Genomic DNA, 23,290 nt, shown 5'->3' with positions numbered 1-23,290 from the left:
GTAAGCAGATATGCTGTATGATGGAATTAGGACCTTCTGTGACTATTTTTACTTTATTTTAGAAATAAATTTTTGATAGCTGTTTTATTTGTTTTCGTATGGCTACTCATTCCAAGTGCCATTACAGGTTGATTTAGTTTGCTCCAATACCTTTTACTTTTGATTTGCCAAGAAATGCAGTGGCTGTGTGCAAATGTAATAAGCCTTTGTGTGAAGGAGTTTGCCATTGCATCAGACCTTGGCACCCACACGAATCTTAGGAAAACAGACTGTTTGTTCCCTGCAGAAACCATTCTATAAGCTGACTTTGTTTTTAGATGCTGTACCATGCGAGATTAAGTGATTTAGCTTAGTTTAGCCCAGGGCAAAACGTTTCAGGATATTTTAGAAAGTCTTGTTATCTGATCAGCCCACCAAATATAAGTTTTAAAGTTTTGCTTTTTTGCATTGGTGGATTCTGTATCCTAGACCCATTTTTTATTATTAAATACTTTTATTGGGAGCTCTTACAGCTCTTATCACAATCCATACATTCATCCATTGTGTCAAGCACATTTTTACATATGTTGCCATCATCATTTTTAAAGCATTTTCTTTCTACTTGAGCCCTTGGTATCAGCTCCTCATTTTTCTCCCTCCCTCCTCTGCCCTCCCTCCTACTATCGTGAACCTTTGATAAATTATAAATTATTATTTTCATATCTTACATCACCCACTGTCTCCCTTCACCCACTCACCCACTTTTCTGTTGTCTGACCCCCTGGGAGGGGGTTTTATGTCAATCCTTGTGATCGGTTTCTCCTTTCTCCCCCCAAATTCCCCTTCCCCTCTTGGTATCTCTGTTCTCATTATTGGTCCTGAGGAGTTTATTTGTTGTGGATTCCCTGTCATGTGGGCTCTTATCTATAGCAGTGTACATGTTCTGGTCTAGTCAGATTTGTAAGGTTTAATTGAGGTCATGATAGTGGGGGGCGGGGAGAGGAAGCATTAAAGAACTAGAGGAAAGTTGTATGTTTCCTCAGTGCTATACTGCACCTTGACTGGCTCATCCCTATTGTAAAGGGATGCCTAGACCCATTTTTAAAGTGGCATTTGCAACTGACATGTATCCCATGTCCATTCCATGTCAGGGTATATTGTTTGGCACCACCAATTGTAAAATATGAAAGTCATGTATTTTAAATCCCATCTATTTCTTTCCTCATAATTTGATATTCGTCCATTACCTGCAATGATGAAAAATAATGAAAAGTCTCTTTTGACTGGTGAGTGTTTGAATACTAAAGCATGTAACACAGGACTGTGAGTAACAGTTATACAATACTCTATTATCGAACAATTTATTTTCATTATTGACTTAAAAAATCATTTTATTGGGGGCTCGTACAACTGTTATCACAATCCATATATCCATCCATTGTGTCAAGCACTTTTATATATTTATTGCCATCATCATTCACAAAACATTTTCTTTCTACTTGAGCCCTTGATATCAGCTCCTCATTTTTGCCCCCTCTCCCTCATGAACCCTTCGTAATTTACAAATTAGTATTATTTTGTAATATTGACTTTTTAAACTTTAGATTAAGTAATATTTTTTAAATAATCATTTTATTGGAGATTAAGTATTCTTTCATTCAACAACCAATGCTTTGTTTTAAGAAACAATTTCATACTTCTCAGGAAACTTTTTAGACACTTTGAACGGTTTCATTCCAAAAAGCGGAACATATTTCATGGTTATTGTTCTTACTATCTTCCTGCTATATGTTGATATAATTTCAATGTTTTCATCTACTAAACCAAACAAGCAAGTTAAAAAAACAACAACAAAAACAACCAAGACCACCAAAGTGAAACTGAAATGTTAATAAGGCAGTAACTTTTCCCCACAGTTTTAAGGGAATCATTAGAATCACTTCCTTTGTGATCAGAAAATGTATGCATTATTGAATGTGAAACTGTGATCTGCTTTGTTAACCTTCATCTGCCTTACTTCCTCATTAGGTCACTTCCTCTGTGTTCATCTTGGCTCTCTCAGGTGTCTGTGACTTTTTTGACAGTTCCTATTACATTCCAAGGTTATTAGTAAACATTTCTGGAAATACAAGTTTTATATGCCTATGGCTAAAAATATCAAATGATACAGAAAGATACAAAATGAGATATGCATATTTCTTTCCTTTGCTCTCTCGATCTCCTCCCCCAACACCTAGTTCTTTCCTCAGAGCAGCCACTGGTAATTGCTTCCTGTATGTTTTTCCACAAAAAAAAACCCCCAAAAAAACCCAAACACTGTGTGTATTCAATCACGCACTCCACACTTATCTATCATCTCCTTAGCTGACATTTTGCATTTGTGACAACTTTGACAATTTCTTAAGCCGTGCCACTGATGATCTGGGTCCCATGTGGGCTGTGACTCGGCCTGGGGTGGCCTCTGTGGCCATCTTGAATGATATACTATAGGCCCTCATATGACAGTCAAGTCACATGAGAATGACGACTGACCAGCCACAAGAGACCTTGACTGTGACATCTTAGCCCTGCCATGAAGTGTATGGGGTGATGGCTGGGCAATGCGAGGTCATAGACTAACGGGGGGTGAGGGAGGGAGGGTCCGAAGGTGCTTGGGAAGCCCTGGGGCTGTCAGAGGATGAGTGTGGTGTCCGTGTAGGGCTGCAGAAGGAAGTGGTCAACTCCCAACCACCACCACTACAACTACCCGCTCCCCTGCGATCCACAGAGGTGGAGAAGGCGAGGTGGGAAAGAGGGGTCTGCCTTCTTGTGGTAGCTGCAAAATCTGGTGTTACTTTGAGCCTTGAGAGTGAAGGGGTGGAGTTTGGCCTGTCAATCAGGTCGCAGCATGATGACCTCATTTGGAGGTGCTTAGAAGATAAATAGCTCACTGGAGGCAGGATACTGGCTCAGTTCCTGTCAGACATTCTTGTTGACAAGCCACATGGAGAAAGGCTGATGAAGCTGGAGCCTCAAAGCCGGAGAAGCCATGTGGAGACAGACCCCTGCCAGCGCTAAGAAACTTACATCACCACTGGATCCATAAGACTTCCACCCCCTGGCCTGTGACCGTCCTGCAGTCAGCATCATTGCATGTTTCATGAGTCTGAAGAGGAATTTATAGCTTGATATCAGACATAAGGCCTAATATCAGACTTATGGACTAGATCTGGACTGGGCTGGGATGTTTTCTTAATGCACAATTACTCTTTATATAAAGTTCTTTCTTATATACACACAAATGTCTATGAATTTGTTTCTCTAGTCTACACAGACTAACACCTCTCAAGGTATTCTGGGGTCTCATGACAGGTGTGGGTGTATGGGGGTGGGGTCTTTGAGGACTGGGTTCATCCGTAGGAGAATTTAAAATTTTGGTACATTACTTAGTACATTATCTAAAGATATGTTTTGGGTGGGAAATTTGTCTTATTCATTATATTGTATCTAACTGCTATCACAATGCCAAATATGCACATATAGGTGCCTAAATGTTTGCTGAAATGATCTCACCGCAATATGCTCATACATAGATCTTTCATTTGTGAGAGAACCCGTGTAGATTCTGTATATGGCTGCAGCACAGTTATGTTTGTTTATGGAGTCCCTGGATTAATGAACGTGGCTGATACCTGAAAGGTTGGGGGTTTGAGCCCATCCAGGGTTACCTTGGAAGGAAATGCTACACTTCTGAAAACTCAGCTGGGTAACATGCCTATTATGTAAGTGGATTTGGAATGAATTGGAATAAACTCAGTGATTACCCGATTGGTTTTGAGATAAGTCAAAAACAATGAAATTAGACCTGGAAAAAATAGATTTCATGAAGGTGCTAGCATAAGAGGATTTGATAAGAGATGCACTTTTACATTAGATAGAAAGACTAGGCATAATTTATTCAAAGCCTTTTTTTGAAGATAACTTTGGACAAAGGCCTGAACAATGAGAAATATAAAGTTCTAGAGAAGAGAAATGTTGGTCAAGGAAATCGATGTAAATGCTCTGAGCAGAAGTAAGTATGGTGTGTTCAAAGACTAGAAAGAGGTCCAGGTTATGAATACATGTGGCTTCAATGAATACATCTGTAGATAAAATATGTTTAGCGTGTCGTTATAGATAGTTGAGGTAGCATAGCTGAGGAGGCAAATAGCATATAGATTCTTTCATTTGTCCAGCTGTGATTCGGGCCCACTTGTGTGGTAGTGCTTACTCGTTAGGCCGCTATCTGAACGGTCAGCATTTCAAAACTACTAGCTGCGCTGCTTGAGAAAGAGGAGACTTTCTACTTCCCTGCAGAGTTAATAGTATGGGAAACCCACAGGGGCAGTTCTACCCTGCCTTTTAAGATGGCTGTGAGTCGGCATCACCTTGATGGCAGTGAGGTGGTTTTTTGGGTCATTTTATTGGGGGCTCGTACAACTCTTATCACAATCCATACATCCATCCATTGTATGCCAAGCACATTTGTACATTTGTTCCCCTCATCATTCTCAAAACATTTGCTTTCTACTACAGCCCTTGGTATCAGCGCCTCACTTTCACCCTCCCTCCCTACTCCCCCCTCCCTCATGAACCCTTGATAATTTATAAATTATTATATGATGTCATAGCTTACACTGTCCGATGTCTCCCATCACCCACTTTTCTGTTATCCGCCCTCTAGGGAGGAGGTTATATGTAGATCCTTGTAATCGTTTCCCCCTTTCCACTGCACCTTCCCTCCACCCTCTGGTATTGCCACTCTCACCACTGGTCCTGAAGGGTTCATCTGTCCTGGATTCCCTGAGTTTCTGGTTCTTACATGTACCAGTGTACATCCTCTGGTCCAGCTGAATTTATAAAGTAGAATTGGGATCATGATAGGGGGAAGGGGGGCTTTGTTGCTTCTGAACTGGATGCAGCCTCCCCACAACTATTATGATCCCAATTCTACCTTACAAATCTGGCTAGACCAGAGGATGTACATTGGCACAGATAGCGACTGGAAATACAGGGAATCCAGGACAGATCATGCCTTCAGGACCAGTGGTGAGAGTGGCAATGCCTGGAGGGTAGAGGGAATGTGGGGTAGAAAGGGGGAACTGTTTACAAGAATCTACATAGAGCCTCCTCCCTGGGGGATGGGCAGCAGAGAAGAGGACTGGGGAGACATTGGACAATGTAACATGACAAAATAATAATTTATGAATTATGAAAGGTTCATAAGGGAGGGAGGAGTGGGGAGAGAGGGGGGGAAATGAGCAGCCGATATTAAGGGCTTAAGTAGAAGGCAAATATTTTGAGAATGATGATGGCAACAAATGTACATGTATGCTTGACACAATGTATGTATGTATGGATTGTGATAAGAATTGTACGAGTCCCCAAAAAATGATTTAAAAAAATTCTTCTGGTGTAGGGGCTGTCCACGTAGTTGTGATTGGGACCAGACCCTCAGATCCTTCCACTGGCTCGCTGTTCCATGCCGTATGCTGCATTCACATCCCAGAACTCCAGGTTGAAGTCTGGTCCCTCTTTCCCGGTGGAGATGTAAACAATACTCTCCCCTTAGGTGGATTAGTGCCTTGTTTCCCTGATACACATTTCTATCTTTCCCCCCTCCCTTCTTTTTAGTTGGCTACCATAAGTACCCCTGGATTTGGTCTGGCCCCTGCCAAACTACCTGGTCCTCACCTCAGGAATGTTTGTACACAGTTACTTTTCCCAGTGCCACTTTTGTATTTTTCTCTTTAAGCTTACCTCAGCGGACTAATGTTGTACTTGACCTTTTGTGTTTGGCTTACTTCACTTAGCATGATTTCCTCCAGTTCTTCCCATGCGGCAATATACTTCATACGTTCATCACTGCTTTTCTGGGATGCATAGTATTCCATTGTATGTATGTACCAGTTTTTAAATCCATTTGTCTGTTGATGGAAATTTAGGTTGTTTCCAACTCTTTGAAATTGTGAAGTGTGCCGCATTGAGCATTGGAGCACAGATGTTTGGCTGTGGCTTGTCTCTTGCCTCTTCTGGGTATATGCCAGTAGGGGGATTGCTGGGTCATGTGGTAGCTCAATTTCCATCTGTTTTAGAAATCGGATGGCAGTGAGTTTTGTTTTGTTTTTAATACCTTCTCCCATCTCCCTAATATTCATACTCTTTTTGTTCTCTAGTTCTGAAACTTAGTAGCGAGTGACATGGAATCAGAGGCACAGTAGGTTAAAGGAATTCTTTTTAGAGAGGACATGCCAGGCACTATTAATATTGGAGAGACTTTGATATTAGATAAAAATTCATGAGGCAGTAGGATGTATGCTTATATTATATGTTGTATTTTCTGATAACATATTTGTAAATTCCTTTGTAGGTGCCTATAGAGGTATACAAGGAGGTACTGAGAAAAAACAACGACCTGGAATTTAAAAAAATTATTTATGGGAGGCTCTTACAACTCTTATCACAATACATACATACATACATTGTGTCAAGCACATTTGTACATTTGTTGCCATCATCATTCTCAAAACATTTGCTTTCTGTCTGAACCCTTGGTATTAGCTCATCATTTTCCCCCTCCCTCCCCAGGATTTTTTTTTCAAAGCTATGTATTTAATTTTTTTTTAGGAAACAGCCTTATCACCTTCAAAGTGCTCTCCATTACACCTAATAAATTTGTCAAATCTGATTCCATTCTTGGAAACATTTTTCAACCTCATATATGTGGATGGCTGGCAGCACCTCCCTCATTTTTTTCTTCACCTCTTCTACATCCTCAATTCCTTTCCTATATCTTTGCATTCAGGGAAACAGAAATAAGTTGCCCAGAATGAGGTCAGGCGAGTTAGGTGTGTAGGGCAAAAGAGGGATGCTGTTTTTTGCCAAAAACTGGTGCACTGAGATGGCTACGTGAATAGGTACATTGTCTTGGTTGCAAACCAGTCCCCTTTCTGTCACAAATCAGGCCTTTTTGGTTGCACACTTTTATGCTATTTTTCAGAACCTCTAAGTAGAAAGCTTGATTAACAGTCTGACCTGGTGGGACGAATTCCAAATGTACTTTGATTGACACTTTCATCCATTTGGGATGTTGACAGATGTCCAGAATGAGGTTTGTCATCAATTGACACTTAACCTTTCTTGAAACGAGAAAACCACTTGTACACTTGAGTTGTTCCCATAGCGCTGTCCTTGTAAGCTGCGCTCACAGTAGTTTCTGCAGCATTTTTCCTGAGAAGCAAACAAGATTTCACAGCCGCATTCTGTTCTCTTCGATCAACCAACACAAAAATCGAGGTTTGAACAAAACCGTTTTTACTACAAAAATTCACTGTGATTATAGAGAACCTTCTCAGGCGACACCACTGGGTGCACTTACTCAGAGTGAATCTCTTGATGTTTACCTAGTGGGAAAATATGTGCACTCTGAAAGCTCTGCCAGTGGAACTTTTTTCCGTGTGTGTGTGTGTGTGTGTGTGTGCGCGCGCGCGCGCGCGCGCGCGCGGGGGGACCCCCTCGTATACTCACAGCAATTAAGTGGATACCTATTCACAGCGACAGTCTAGGGCAGGGCAGTTCTATCACATTAAGTTTCTGAGACTGTAAATCTTTATCTCTCTCACTTGGAGTGGCTGGTGTTTTTGAACCACTGACCTTGGTGATCACAACCCAATGTATAACAACAAAAGCTCCCCATAGACTTATATAGTTGGGCACAGTATAGTATTATAAATGTTTTTCTAGTTCCACAATAGTGAATGAAACATCTAAATTTGCGATTAAGGAGTCGTGAGAGAAAAAAGGCATCAAGCAAAGTTAACCAAAACCCTTTGCTAGAACGTGAAGCTTGTGAAGAATGTAGCGTCTCCCATGGAAAGCTTTTTGTGAAAATCCAAGATACTGTTTCATTGGGAAATGAGCTCTGGTTTTAAAAAATTCTCTACAAAAAAAAAAGTCTTTAAAGAATCATTGTCAGAATTATTATTCTTCATTTCTTACAGATTAAAAATTTTAGACTGATCAAAGAACAAATACTGTTTCATGAAGTGTTTTAGTGCTGAGTAAACAAGGAGAGTCACATTTGATAAGAGGGATGGATATTTGTTTAAATTTGTTTGGTCTACAGTGTTTGATGGGCTGAATGTCAGAAAATTTGACGGAGAGGGGGATCACGCACACTCCTTAATTATTATTTCTTATTCCTTTCTCCTATTTCGTGACAGGAGCCCTGGTGGTGTAGTTGGCTGTGTGATGAGCTACTAACTTCAAGGGCAGCATTTTGGAGCCACCATCTGCCATTTGGAGAAAGATGGAGCTTTGTGCTCCCTAAAGATTTTAAGCCTCAGGACCCCCAGGAGCAGTTCTACTCTGTTCCGCGGGTCTCTATCATTTGGGTTGGGCTTGGTGGTAGTGAGTTTGGGGTTCTTTGAAACACTTCCTTTGAGAATTAAGCATGGCTTGAACACTGATTTTAGGAAGCTGTGATGAAAAGAATTGGGAAGGTACTCCTATGCTTTGTTCTGTTCACTATTGTCTTTTTGCGCTCTTTTTTCCCCCTTCACCATTCAGCTTAGTTCTTTTTCCCCAACACAATTATAAACAAATAAATTTTAGTTGGACATTGAGTTTAGTTTGCTTGGATGCAATGATGTGGATTCATAATGGTAAAGAAATTAACTTACAGTTTGTGATACAATACATTACCTTTTTAAAATTAAGAAATCCAATTTAGCTGAACCCTTGTGAACCATAAGAGCATTTCACTAGTTTTATTGGGAATATGTAACGTTAGGTTGACAACAAGTTTTTGATAGCTACTGTTGAGGGTGGAAGTAAGGCAGGACTCAGTATTTCATTAGTCTCAGTCTTTGTCTTTAAAAGGAAAGAGGTGTGGAATAGCTGGCATGTTCACAGAAATCTTGTATTCATATTACAAATTGTGGATGTATAACTTAATTGTTTAATCATTATAACATCTAATTTTTGCTTAGGAATATGCAAATGCTCCATTAAATCTGTTTTTAAAGATTTTTCCAGATTAATGTCTGAATCCAAATTCATAAAGAGTTGGAAAAATGAGATGTCTGAGCTATAGGATTCACAGGGATTTCATATGAAGCCTGTTTAATCAGGATAACACTGTTATTAATATTCATAATGTCAGCTGGAACACAAATGACAGACTATGGGGCCTAAAAATTTTACTTGGTGAATTTATTAAAAGTAGCTTAAAAAATTAATGGAATTTAAGTAAAGTTGGTGAATATGAAAATCTTGTGTTAGTAGAGGAAAAAATCTCTGTTAGAACTTTCTTTAAGACCATTTTCCATTGATGTCTTTTGACAGATTTCATTGGTACTTAAAGACGAAAGATGCATGAATGGTCATTTAAGAGGATTTAAACACATTGGCACATTAATTTTTACATGAATAATAAGTACTTTCCAAAAGCAATTAACTTACAGTGTACAAGATATGAATTGAAAAATAAGACAGTGCCATCAAAGGGCAAAGAAAATGTGCTGTACATTTTAAACTTAGTGGCAGGACTTTTTAATATTTTGATTTATTTTTATAGTTTACACAGGATATGCTTTGAAATATGCTTGTTTAAAGCATTTGAAAGCAAATTAGAAAGACATTAATTCAATTTCTCTTCCCCTCCAAAATTTAGTTGTGTTAAACACTATCCTTGCAAGTGCCGTTTGCGTGTCGAGGACAATTAAACATTTGTTGTGCAGTTGGCAGTATTTTATTAGGAATTATGTTCAATTATGCAAAAAAGGCAGAGGGAAGAGACTGGACTTGCTGCTACAAATGCGTTCATTTTTAGGATGAACTTGTTGATTTCACTTATAGTATAATTTAAAAATGAAATAAATCAATGTTGTAAACTTTATTGTGGAAAGGTTAGTTAAGAACCACTTGAATAAAGTAAACATGTTTAGTCTAAGAAAGTAAAAAGATGGGGCTGGCTTATGTCAAAGCAAAGTGCATTATATTTTGGTCAGTGTCAGTTAAACTTCAGGTTTAAAAATATGTTTATAATAACAGTCATGTCACCATTTTTCATCATTTAAGCTCTTGGAAACCACCCTTAGACTAATATGCAAAGCCACAATGGTACTGTGTATTCTGTTTAATTTTTTTTTCAGATATCATTTCTCTTTGGAAAATATGTTAGTTTGAAAAACCTAGTTTATTACTCTATGACAGTGCAGTTAAGCCTTCCTACTGAGAGAACATAGTCACTGATCAGGCAGCCCAGATGAACACTAGGAATTCCCCTTGCAGTCTGTCCGTCAGTTATAAATGTGAGTGATATACTGAAGACACAGGAATTGTCTGCTATACTTGGACTTTATTACCAGAAACATGAGTTACCCAGTTATCTAGAAATAAGCATAGTGTTTCTATATCTAGCAGGGAAAATAAAATCTTCATGCTATAGTGTGTGCGTGTGTGTGTGTGTGTGTGTGTGTGTGTGTGTGTGTGTTCTGGACTCTGAGATATTCACTTTTAGGCCCAGAAGAGGGCAGCATTTTACTATGTCAGGCTCCTAAAAGATTTTGCCCTGCTTAGACTGTCAGTGTTTCTTGTAATTACTCCCAGTATATTTGTTGCTTGCTTATGAATTAACTTGCATTTATGGAACTAAATCATTCCAATCATTTAATTACACCTGAGGAGCTGAACTATAATTGCTTGCTTCCAACTAGGATCTGATATGGCTTGAGCAGTATTAATTTCATGTTTACTTTTCTGAGTGCTAAAAGCATTAAAATGATTGTGCAATGGGATTACATTTTACTAATTGCTGGCATTCATTAGCTGGGTAAATGATGAGGAAGAGTGACTGTATATTGCAGAGGGATAAAATTATGGTTTTAAATAGTATATTACTAGTCACATTAAGGCCTGTAAGACATGTTTTAAAATACTCCAGAGGTTATTAAAGACTGCATTTTCTACATGTCTTGCTATATGAATCTCTTATTAAAAGACTGCAATTATTATTAACCTTTTTGGGCAATATGTAGGGAAATGGCTTCATTGACTGGAACATATTTCTTTGATATTAATAACTTCCTATATTTTCAGTTAATCCAAAGGTAAATGAGGAACTTAGAAAAAGATTGCCAGGTCCAAATCAACATATTTAGAGAGAATTGGAAAAGGAGAAGCTTCCTACAGCTTTATTTGAGGACTTTTTAACGAACACAAGGTTCTACCTCTGAGGTAAATCTAATTTTATTCTAAAAAGCCTGCAGAAAATACATGTATCATTTTTACTGTATGTGATATGAAAACAAATGCCAGCTAGAAATGCCAACTATTCTACAAATCAATGATGGTCTTTCTTTTTTAAATGAGAACAACATTCTTAAATTAATTTCAGAAGAATAAAATGTTTAATAAAATTATACATAGTAAACTCCAAGATGTAATTCACATGAAATTATAAAAATAAAATTCTTAGAAAATATAATAAAACTTAATTTTTTCATCAAATACCTGCATTTATAGTTGGAGAAGACTTGATACATCAACTAAATGGTTTTCTAATGAAAAGAATAAGGCTGTTTGGAAGTTTAACCTATAGTTTCCAAACCTCTAGTGTCTACAATGTAAATGTAAAGAAAAGAAGCTCTTTAGAGAAAAATATTTAATTTCACCTGTTGAAATATGCAATTAATTTTCCCACCAGAGATGTTTTAGAAAGCCATTTGTCTTGTGAGTTCTCTTTTACACAAAGGTAAAGTTTAGGTGTGTTCTGGTATATTGTTTTAAGTTTATTTATCCAGAGTTGGCTTTATTTTAGCTTCAAATCTTGGAGCAAAACCCACAGACGTTGCCAGAACAAACAAGAACAGAAGTACAAATGGAGAACTGGTCAAAAGGTAAGAACTGTTAAGGTATTAATACCAAACCTGGGGTGTTGAGTTAGTTCAAGTCATTGAAAGAAGTATGTTTGTTCTAACTGGTATGTTAGATAGAGGCAGACATGTACACATTCAGACACACAGACACACAATGAAAGAGACACCCACAAGAGACCAGATGCTAAAAAGAGACCCACTTTGGGAAGGAACAAGCGCACAGTGAAACAGGCAGAGAGAAAGAAACTCACTGATCTGCACAAAGAGCAGGAAGGAGACTGAGCATGACTGGGGGGGGGGGGAGGGTGGCACTCACAGAGGGATGCTCAGAAAAGGACCCAGTTGGGAAGGGAGGCACAGAGAAAGAGACTCAGGAAGGAGGGAGACACACACAATGAGCAAAACACAGAACCAACGCACAGGCAAGACTCAGAAAGAGAGAGAGAGAGAGACACCAGAGTATGGGAGACAGAGAGAGAGAGAGAGAGAGAGGGAGCGCATGACATGAGGAAGAGACGCAGAGAGAGTCACCTGAGAGAAACAGGCACAGGTAACCACATGCAAGAGAGAAATGAACACAGAGGTAGAGAGATGTGTATGGAAACACAAAGAGATAAGGGACGCACGCCACCACGAAAGAGAAAAGACATAAAAAGACGCAGGCAGAGAAAGAGAGGCTACCAGAATAAGAAAGACAGAGCAACATCAGAGAAAGACACATGGAGGGGTTTCAACAAGTTTATGGCTACATTCCATTTTCTTTCAATTCCGTTTCCCATGAACATTTTCCGTCATACAAAGAGATGCAGACAGCTAGACATACGTAGATTGGAGAGAGAAAGATACAGAGAGCAAGAGACACAGACAGACATATGCATGGATACAGAGCAAAAGAAACACAGATCCCCCTCCCCCACATACACACACAGACACACACACACACACACACACACTAAACTGATGGAGACACATACTGCCACAGAGACAGGCCATCAAAGAAGTGCACTCACAGAGACACATGCAGATACCCAGCGAGACACTCATAAACTGAGAGACATTGCCAGCACTATGCACATTGAGACAGAGATGTAAGCAGAAATGTGCACATGGAGAGAGGCACTCAGAGATAGAGACTGTAACCAGAGAAACGGATGTGACAAGAACCACCCAAGGCAAAAAGGATACACACAGAACTGCGGAGGCATACTGACTCAGCCTGAGAAACCATCTGAAAGAGAGAGAGAGAGAGAGAGAGAGAGAGAGAGAGAGAGAGAGAGAGAGAGAGAGAGAGAGAGATTGAGAGATTTTTAAAAGACTATTATAGTAAAATGTAAACCTGTAATTTTTGGGAAATTATTCAGAATCTTGAACACCCTAGAATTGTTAGCTCAAAAAGAGATAAGAGAGAAGGAAGGAAGGAAAGGAAAGGTTTTGGATTTATTTCTTTTAAATCTTATAATTTAAAAAATTGGATTTTTACTAAAACTTACTGTTGGCATCTCCTTCCTCTTGTGGTTTTGCTTCTCAGTGAGGTTCCTTGTTCTGTGTGGATCAATCACATTCTAACTTTTTCTCAAAGACCATTTGGGGAGACTGTTCTGTAATTATTGTACTAAGTAAGTTAATAACTGAACTTTCTTTTGAGGTGCAGGGAGACGGCAGGCTTTCTGAACATTTTTTCCCTTTGACTTTGGTTTTTTAGGGGGAGGCTTCTAAATTTTTGAATTTTCTTCCTATTTTTGCCTACTATTAACAACCTTTCTTTTCTGATACACAACTCTAGGCTACTTTCTGTAGACTTTAGGATCCTGGTAACTAAATTTATATAAAGCACTAATAAATAGTACCTGGTTAAGGTCATTAAAGTTTTTAATACAAAGGTAATAGTTTTCAGAGATAATTATATTCATATTCAAATTTTTGATAAGGGTGTATTGGCATGAAGCTGAAAATTAATTTGTTGTAACTCTTTTTATTCATTTATTTCAGAAAGCTAGCCAACATTGTTCTTTTTTTGAAGAGTTCACCGCATTTTTATATCATTGTTAAGGAGGAATTTGATCACGAAGCCCCCTTTTCTTATATTACCTGTGCATACGTTCACTTGTGCTAAAAGTCACTTGTTTATCCAAATGGGTGACCAGAAGGTCTTCATGGCACCCAGGAACTGTTTTTAATAAGGTTCTAGAGACTGTGTAGGAAATCGTTTTCATACATATTTAATGTCAAGGAATGGGGACCCTGATGCCATCAGACACTTGTAGAGAGGAAGCTTGTGGTCTTGACGTTCCAGAAGCCCGTGGATAGTTTGAAGGAGGCACACCCCACTTTAAGGATGACTGAAAATATCAGTCACAGAGTTTGCATTTTCTTCAGGGACAATTTCATATGGAAAGTAGAAATAAGCCATTCCTTTATTTAAGGGCCTGTTTGAAACAAAACAAACCAAACCAAAAAATGCGATTAAGAAAGAATTTAAAAAGTAAAGGCAATGCCTTTTGAGTTTTGTGACACCTAATGTGCTACACCACATCATCTCTTTGATAATAGGTTGTGGGGTTTATCTTAAAACGTATGCTATGGTTTTTGCTCGTGTTCTGGAAAATATTTAAATTTAAATTAAATATAATCATTAAATAAAAAATTATTTAATATTATTTTAGCTTAAAATTAATTGGGCTAATCAGAAACTGCTACTGTGGAGCTATGGCTTTGAGTTGTCTTACATGTTTCGTCATTAGGCATGCTGAAGAGGCCATTCTGTACTTTGCTTTATTATAGAAACATGAAATATTTTCAGCCAAAAAGCTGGTGAGCTAGATATACTGTAACATATACAACCATTTGTCTTTTTCTTCCTTTATTTCTTTTTCGCAGGTAATTTAGAAATAGTGAAGTTGAGGTTGATAGGCAACTGAGTGAAAACGCGCTCTACAGTGGTCATGCAGGTTTCTTTAAAAGGGTCAGCAACCTAAGTGAGTGCTGTTTGAGGTCCAGAGAAGCAGAGTCTTGGAGAATAAGTGTGGGTTGCCGAAAGAGGATCGGTAACAACTTCTGGCCCGTTAAGAAGTCAATTATGCTTTGCCCTTTTGTGAAAACTTTCTGGTTTTTAATTTTTAACCTTTTTGTTAGGGAAAAATAGAATTACTCTAATCAAAATAGTTTATAATGATGTACAATCAGCCCTTGGGAAGGATGAGTTGTGATGTGATTGCGTAGCCTTCTGTAGCATCTGCTCAGTGAGGCGGATGGCGAGCATGATGCTGACCCGGCAGTACTTGCTCTGTTGTACGTATAGTCGCTGTGAGTGGGAGCCCACTCCATGGTACCTAACAGCAGCAACAAATCTGAAAAAGACCCAGATGCCAGAAATTATTTTGGAGTGTTAGCAAATTCCTAATCTGTCTTACATTAAATTTTGTTGATTTTTATTAAGCTTGATGAAACCTGATATGATTGTTTTGTAGTCTACAACAATTCAATGGAAGTAGTTCACTCATCACTTATGGACAAACATGTTCATGATAAATGTACATTCTTAAAATGAAATGGATTAAAAGGAGGTTCGGATACCAGCTAAATTCAGGAGACTGAAACTTATTTAAGTCTACACCTTTAGGGGTCAGTGTTCCCTAAGAAAGGTTAAAAAAGGTTATTGTTCTTACCCACCAAAATTAAACATGAAATCTATCTTTTTAAATATGTACCTTAAACCAATTAAAAGGTAAAAGAAGCCAACAGCCACATGGCTTGAAAAAGTTATAGACAGACCAGTTTTATGCGTCATTTCACTTTTTTCTTTTACTATTTCAGGAAATTATTGCATTTATTAATATTTGTTTTATACACAGTGGTTCTTTTCATTTACTTGTTATCTATATTTAGATATGCAATACACTTTAAGCTAACTTTCCTTTAAGTTTAAAAGGAGAACATGATTTTCAATGAAGAGTCAATGTACTCATCTGAAATTTGAGAGGAAAACCTTTTCTAGAATTGCTTATGTTTGCAGAATCTTTATGTACTAAAAATTTTTTTGTTGAGACTAGCAAATATTTGTAAAATATTACCTTGCTGAGTGTAATTTTTAAAGATTTCTTTTAGAATTACAGTGATTTTTTGTGTGTCCATAAGTCTTGTTTTTTTCTACAAGACAAAAAGTATACAAACCCAGCAAAAAGTAAGTAGGTTGTTAGTTTCTCATGGAGGCAAAATGCTATTTCTTTTTCTTGTTATTTGTGAACCTGTGCACCACTGTTAACCTTCTTTATTGCTGCTGCTTCTGGTTCACACAGTTTTCTTTTTACAAAGTACACATTGTTTTATGGTTACCTTCTGTCCATCTGTTACTCTGTAATTGAATTATATCTATTGCATGGTTTGCCACTATTGTATATGAACGGACATCTTCAGAAACACTGTAGGGAAAAAAATCTGATACTTTTAAATGCTTTTATCATAACAACTAAAATATGGTTGTTGAATCTTGTGTCATTTTAATAAATGTTTATTTAAGGTGGAAGGAAATAGCAAGTTGCTTAGAATGAGCAGTTATGTTGCCTTAAGGTAGTCTGTAGGAAAACATAATTCTCTAGGCAATGTAATTTTAGAAATTCAAAGTCTGAAAGTATAAAGTTAACTAATTCTTTGAATGAAATGATAAAATTTCAAAAGTTGTCTTTAACAATTAGTGTTTAGTAATGACTTATTTTCCTAAACAGATCTTTTTATTTTAGTAGCTCATTGACTGCATTTTAAAGCACAAGGTAACTTTCACTGAAAAAAAAAAACCAAATAAAATAATTTAGTAGTTGAAATAAAATGTTATAGTACAAAGAACACAATTTTTGGAGCAAGATAGACCTGGTTTCTAAATCTTTAATCTTCCATTTTCTACCTGTCCTTGGGTGCAAGTCTCTTAACTTTCATAAGCCTGGGTTTTCTGATATAGGAAATAAGGAGGTAATTCCTTTAAGACTATGTTGATGGTGTGTGTAAAGGCCGCAGTACACGGTCTGAAGCAAGAAATGAATATATTCAAGAGGGAGTTAATATTACCATAGTAATTATTTTTGCTGATATGCTAATAATGGATTTTGGAGATGTTTAAGAAGAAAAAGTTTTCATAATTTACAGGCCTAAATAAATAGTGCTGATTATTATTATGGATCATCCACTCAATGATAGTTACTTTAAGAACAGTTTCAAAAGTATTAAAAATAATGGTACGTGGAATAATTATTATTATAGTGCCATCAAAGAGCTGTTCTTTCCAATATACTATTGAGGATATCATTGACATTTTATTCTTGAAATTTTGTTTTTCAAAGTGATATCATTTGCCTTAGTGTGTTTGGTGGCACATGCATTGTTGCTAACCCAAACGTTGGCCATTCGGATTCATCAGCTAGTCCCAGTCTGTTTCCTTAAAAGATTTATAGCCTTGGGGACCATCTGGGGCAGACCTACTCTGTCATGTGAGTCACTATGAGTGGAAATCACTCAGTGGCAGTGAATTTGGGTTTTTTACTTTTAATATGGCATCCATTGTATGTACAGTTAGGATAAAATCTAGTTTAGTCAGAATTGGGATAGTAGAGTACTGGCGTCACCATGTAGTCTCGGTGCCCTCTTGTTTTTGCTGGTGTGGATTGGAGAGTGCATTCGTTAGTTTCCATACGTCATAGGGAGATGAAGAAGGAGTGTGTCTGACGTATAATTAAATGTACTCTCTATCTCTATAGGATCCAGGTTAATCGCGTGCTAGTACCTTCTCACATGACCAACTAGAATATTTGAGGGAGTGGCTCACAGGACCAACTAGAATATCTGGACCACTGGCAGCTGGCCAATAAGAATTGGTTTATTTCTAGAAGACAGGCTAACCTAAAGAATGACTGATAAAAAAATTCTGTTTTTCAAAATACATTTATGGTTAAAAAAAACAGATTCTTGCTTTTTTCATTTTTTTAAGGTTGATATGAATGAGTGTTACTGTTAGCCTTCATAGAGAAACAGAATTAAAAAAATGTTTACAAGTTTATAAAATGATAAGAGCCTTTTTCCTATTTGAAACATAAATTTAAAATGTTTCAAATCTGCTCGATTCTTACTATGTCTTTGACCCTTCACTTTATAAAATGATAATTAATAAGGAAAATCACCATGTAAATATGTTACATTTCTATTTTTATAGAACTTATTTCTCTGTTTCTGTACCATTGGTATTGATCCTTTATAGAACTTGTAACTCTTTTTTATTTTTTTGGTTTAAAGATGATAAACTAGCTCTACTTTTAAAATATAAGTCCTATCAAATTTATTTGTGGCCATGAAAATATGAAATTATATTTCTGAAATTGAAAAATACTTAAAATTTAAACAATGTTTGATTTATACACTCCATCTGTAAGATTCTTAACTCTCTAATAAATATCTTCATTAATTTATGTTTATGGCCTTTTTATACCAGAATACATCCTTGAATACATGTCTACAAGTCTTAATGTTGCATCTTTAACAGAGAATTAAGTTTATCATAATTAAGATGACTGTTTAATCTCCATAGTGGCTACATTTATTCCTTTTATTATGATTGCCATCAAGTTCTGACTGTACATTAGTATTTGTGATTTTGGAGATCTGAATCAATATGCAGTGGTGTTTAGAGTTAACCTGAGAACACTCATAGTTGACTGGCCATTTGTAGAATAGAACTAGTGTGACTTTGTGCCTTTAAAAGTATTTTTTTCTGAGAAGGCAAAATTATATATTTTGCATGCACTTTGTACTTTCTGTACTCTATCTGTAGCAGTTGAATTTTTCATTCAACAGCTTTTAGATGATACAGACAATCCTTACCTCATGGTCAAATTATGGTGGTAATATATAAGGTGAAAAATAATTCTCTTGAAGTCTCATTTTTAACTTTAGATTGGCTCCAGTTTTCCCCTCTCAAAATCTTTCGATATCTTAGCATAAGTGTGCTACCAGGTGAAGAATTAAAACTGATTGAGTTAGAACTAATACAATTAAATGGAAACTGATTATGTAAATTTTTGCAGATAGTTCATTATTTTAAAAGTAACCACGAGATTTATTTTACATTCTGTAATAACTTAGGCTGTAGCTAAGGTAATTTGATATATTCAAAAATTAAGATGGTAATCTATTTAAATATTATATGTTTATAAATATGATCAAAATTACAGATAAGAGTTTATTATTTCCTTCTTTAATGTCCTTCCTCCCTACACACACGTTCAAATTTTTCACATTAATAGGTGGGGTAGGTTAGGATTTATTTAGCATTAGTTCTCTGAACCAAAAGGATATGTAGTGAGGCATAGAGGTATAGTTTGTGTATAAATCCTAAGGTTTGGAAGAAGGAGTATGCTCTGTATCCTTTTTACAGATTAATATAGGTGGAAATGACCTTGAAAGAATTCCTATTTCAAGTAGAATAGAAGGTTTTCACCTTTTTGAAGGTCTTAACTCCACAATGGGGAGTCACTTTTACTCAATAATTTTGAAGACTTCAAAATTTAAAAAGTAAAAATTATAGCTCAGCAGATCTGATAGTTTCTTTTCAGGACCCTTCATCCCCTTTGTTTTATAAGCAGCTGCTAGAAAGCCAAGACCAAGAAACGGTGGCATTCGTCCAGGTAAGATGGGTAAAGACAAAACACAGATTTCTCATGAGGAGCATGGTCCTTGATCTCCCGAGAATGCCGGGTGCATTAGCACGCGAGGCTTCTCCGCATGTGTCATAGGCCATTTGGTCTCTGATGTTCTTTTTATACGGGCTCTGGGTTACCTTTTTCTTTTTTCAAACTCTGGGCGCCTTTCCCAAGTTAATTGAAGTGAACACATTAACAAAGCAAACAATCCAATGTGCTCCCCTTTTGGGCCTGCAATATTTAATACTATGTTTTCTCAAGTTCAAACTTCTGGCTGGGACAAGGGCTCGGCTGCTATGGGTGTCACTGAATAGAGGGGCCGACTGGGCTCGTCACAGTTGAGAAGTGAAATGGAAGCCCATACCTTTTTCAGTTTTTTTTTCTTCCTTTGGTGAAACAAATGGTGAATTTGAATAAAACACATAATTTGCATAGAAAGTTATGTAATGATGACATATAGAGAATAATGATTTCCTAAAACCTTGTATTTAAAGTAACCTGAATTACAATGAGAGATAAACAGAATATTTACCCATCCCTTATGAGCTTCTGCGGATATGTAAATTTATTCTTCTACTTTGCACAAATATACTTTTGAGCTACTGCTTAAACACGTTGAGGTCCTTAGTCAAACAGTCTTAATGATGCTTCCAATATTATGAAAGTGTGACATTTCATGAATACCTCGTATAGCTTTGGTATCTGGGCACACGTCAACAACAACAAAAAGCGGAGCATCGGTTTGTCGTGCAGCACTTCGATAATTTACAATTTTACTGTTTATATCCATCTTGACATTTTTTATCTGCCAAAGGCAGGTTTCATTTGGAATCTTAATCTGAGATTTATTTGGTGGATCTGGCAATCATAGCTGGGGTTCCCACAGGAAATGGTCCATCTACCAACAGATTAAATGGCAGTCCTGCAGTTGTTAGGGGAGCTCTGTGTTTAACACACATGCATACGCATTCAGTCAGCACTGTGGAGAAAAATTAAAGTAGTAACCCAGGTTTAGGAACAATGTAGCTAAAAAGTCCCATATTTGCTGAATGACAAAGGGTTATATAGCAGCATTTCATTTTATTCTTCGTGCTTGAATTTCTTGTTTGCTTTGTTGAGTCTGCTGACGAATACTAATAAACGCCTGCAACAATCCAGAGGAGAGATGCCTGGCAACAAAGCTATGCGGTGGACCTCCCTGATCTTCTCCAGTTCACACCCTGACCTTTGGAAAAATTGGCTGGGCTAAGCTGTCGAATTTGGGTGTAATGGTTATTGTTAACTCCAGCTTTAGGATTTATTAATTTGTGTGATCAAGACTTACCTATACTTCAAAGTTTCAAAAGACCAAACACAATCATCCATCCATTAGAACTAACATTGTGTGTCAGTGATTCCCACTTAGTATCTGACTGGTGATTTTTCTATTTTGGTGTTTCCACAATCTAAAGATACTCTTAAATAAAACAAGAGGTGCATAGAAAGAAAATCTCTCACTCTCTCTCTTTCCTTTCAAAGTTACTGACAAAATTGCCTTTCATAAATGATTTTCATAATTGGTGAATGTTCATAGTTAAAAAATAGAGCATATAATGATTAAATCTACGTCAGACATTCAAGGCAATTATAGACATCGAGACTTGTTCCACTCATGTTTTGAATTGCCTCATGTAAATTATTTTTATAAGACAACTCCAGAAAGTGTAATAATTTGCCAAATGCTCTTGTTGGGGGCCAGGGTGAGGATGAATAAAAATCATTCTTTCAATAGTTAATGAAATTTTAGGGTAGTGTTTGCAATCATTTCAGCCTACATAATATTTGGAATGCCTAGGAGTAATGTGTTTTATAAAACCTTAGTTTATGTAGTATGTTTGTTAGTTAAGTAAGTAGCTTACATTTTAGGAGATTACACTTTTATACCGTGTCCTAGGTAGAAGTATTTGGGGTTTAGAAGCTTATACATTGTGATAAAAGTTCATAAATGCCTAAATATTTTAAATAGTTCCTACATGGAAATCTGAATTTTTTGCTAATAATTGATAATCTCATGGTAATTTCAGAGGTGATGGGCCAACCAAACCTTTAAATATCTAATAGCATCATTTTAAGGAGTTAAAACCAAAACAAAAAACTAGTACCAAAATGCCAGGAATTTCAGCGCATCGCCATTTTAAAACCCGGTACACCAAGAGTCACTGAATTGTCATAATCAAAATAAAATAGCATCATTGCTTCCTTTGGACATAGATGTTTAATTACAACTCCAGATGTAGTATAAGGGTTGTAGTCTATTTGGGATGTTTAATCCTACTGTCCACATGAATAAATTATAGGACATTGAGAGGTTTCGTGATTTTCTATCAAGTGGCTTCTTAAAAATTTATTTTAAATCTTACAGCTACATCTACCTTCTGCCTGCCCACATCTTTTTTACTTTGCCTTAACTTATAGGGGACATGTAAATTATTTTTGCTCTATTTTCCACAGACGTTTTGAAGCTCCCTCGTGTAGGGCACCTTGTCAGTAGAGCTGCATGGGAACCTGTTCTATGCTTCCCACTGGAGCGCCATTGGCCTCCTGAGGCCAGCACGCACTTGAACGGTGGCTAGGCCAAGCTGAAACGTGCTCTAAGTGAAGTGCTAAAAAGAATGCAAAAGTCGTCAATTTCACAGTTACATACATGTTGGAATGACTTTATTTTTATGCATTGGGTTAAATAACCAATTCACTTTGGATTACTTTTCCAATGTGGTTACATGTACATTTTAAATTAATGAATTGCTCAGCTAATGTTACTCATTTGTAAGAGTGATACCACTAGGCCTGCACCTGTTCTGCCATCCACTTGGCCTTTATTTGATTATTTTTAGCAGAGGTTGCTCACGTGGTCTGTCTTCCCAGTTGCATTATCACTGCCCCTGAGAGCAGATAGGCATCATATCGTTTGCATCCCACACAGTCCTGGCACTGTTCCGGTGTTTAGTGTTAAAGAAATGGTGCTTAATGTTAAACATTTCTAATGTTTGTTCTTCATGTAGTGTATAAGTGACTGTTAAAAAAAAACCAATTTCCTTTAATCAGTTAATTTCATTTCAGTAAATAAAGGGTATAATTTAGCTACATTCTCTTTTTTAAAGGAAGATGGATATAGCAGGAATCTTACAAAGAAGAAAAGGCCACAAATTGTGGAGATTATACCTGTATACTCTCTATGTAGTATGTCTAACCATGATATGTTGGTGATTAACTTGGTGATGAGATTGAAAAGCAGACCGAGCTAAAAAGATTCTTACAACTTCATTTTGCTATATGTGGAGATAACAAAAAATTATGTTGCAAGTTTGTTGAAAGCCAGTAGACAAGAAGTATGCATATCGATGCAATTGAAAGCGTTGAGTTTTAGTTCCCCCTGTCCCCCATCCCACCCCTCACACCCTTAGGGATTTTCAAATGAAAAAGCAAATTGTAACCGTCCTTGAGTTAGTCAACAGTATCCAAGTAACAAGCCTGCATTTTTTAAGCCAAGGGTTCAAAAGTTACCTAACTTCCTGTGACCCTAAATTAGATTCTCTAAAGAATAAGCTCTGCAATCTACTTGCTATGATCTTGATTATATCAATTAACATGTACCAGTATAATGAGTGCTCAAATTATGTTACAGAAATAGGCTATTTAAATTTTGTATTTTCTGCCATGTGACACGGAAATGTGCTATTAGTTTTCTTCCTGGAG

General features: G+C 37.0%; 1 protein-coding gene across 3 annotated transcripts in view; it reads left to right on the top strand.

Moving 5' to 3' along the window:
- The window catches only part of MIPOL1 (mirror-image polydactyly 1), a 365,306-nt gene that overhangs the window by 53,089 nt on the left and 288,927 nt on the right, over window positions 1-23,290 (top strand). For 2 of the 3 annotated variants that reach the window (XM_075531534.1, XM_075531535.1), the window contains exons 2-3: window positions 11,098-11,235; window positions 11,819-11,897. In XM_075531534.1, coding sequence (XP_075387649.1) covers window positions 11,879-11,897 — 19 coding nt within the window. In that variant the 5' untranslated portion in view covers window positions 11,098-11,235; window positions 11,819-11,878. The remainder of the gene's footprint in view (window positions 1-11,097; window positions 11,236-11,818; window positions 11,898-23,290) is intronic. The other variant, XM_075531536.1, reaches the window with a different exon arrangement.

The sequence above is a fragment of the Tenrec ecaudatus genome, chromosome 14 (genome assembly GCF_050624435.1).
Source record: "Tenrec ecaudatus isolate mTenEca1 chromosome 14, mTenEca1.hap1, whole genome shotgun sequence".
NCBI classification, from domain to species: Eukaryota; Metazoa; Chordata; class Mammalia; order Afrosoricida; family Tenrecidae; genus Tenrec; species Tenrec ecaudatus.
This window is presented reverse-complemented; position numbering and strand designations above follow the sequence as displayed.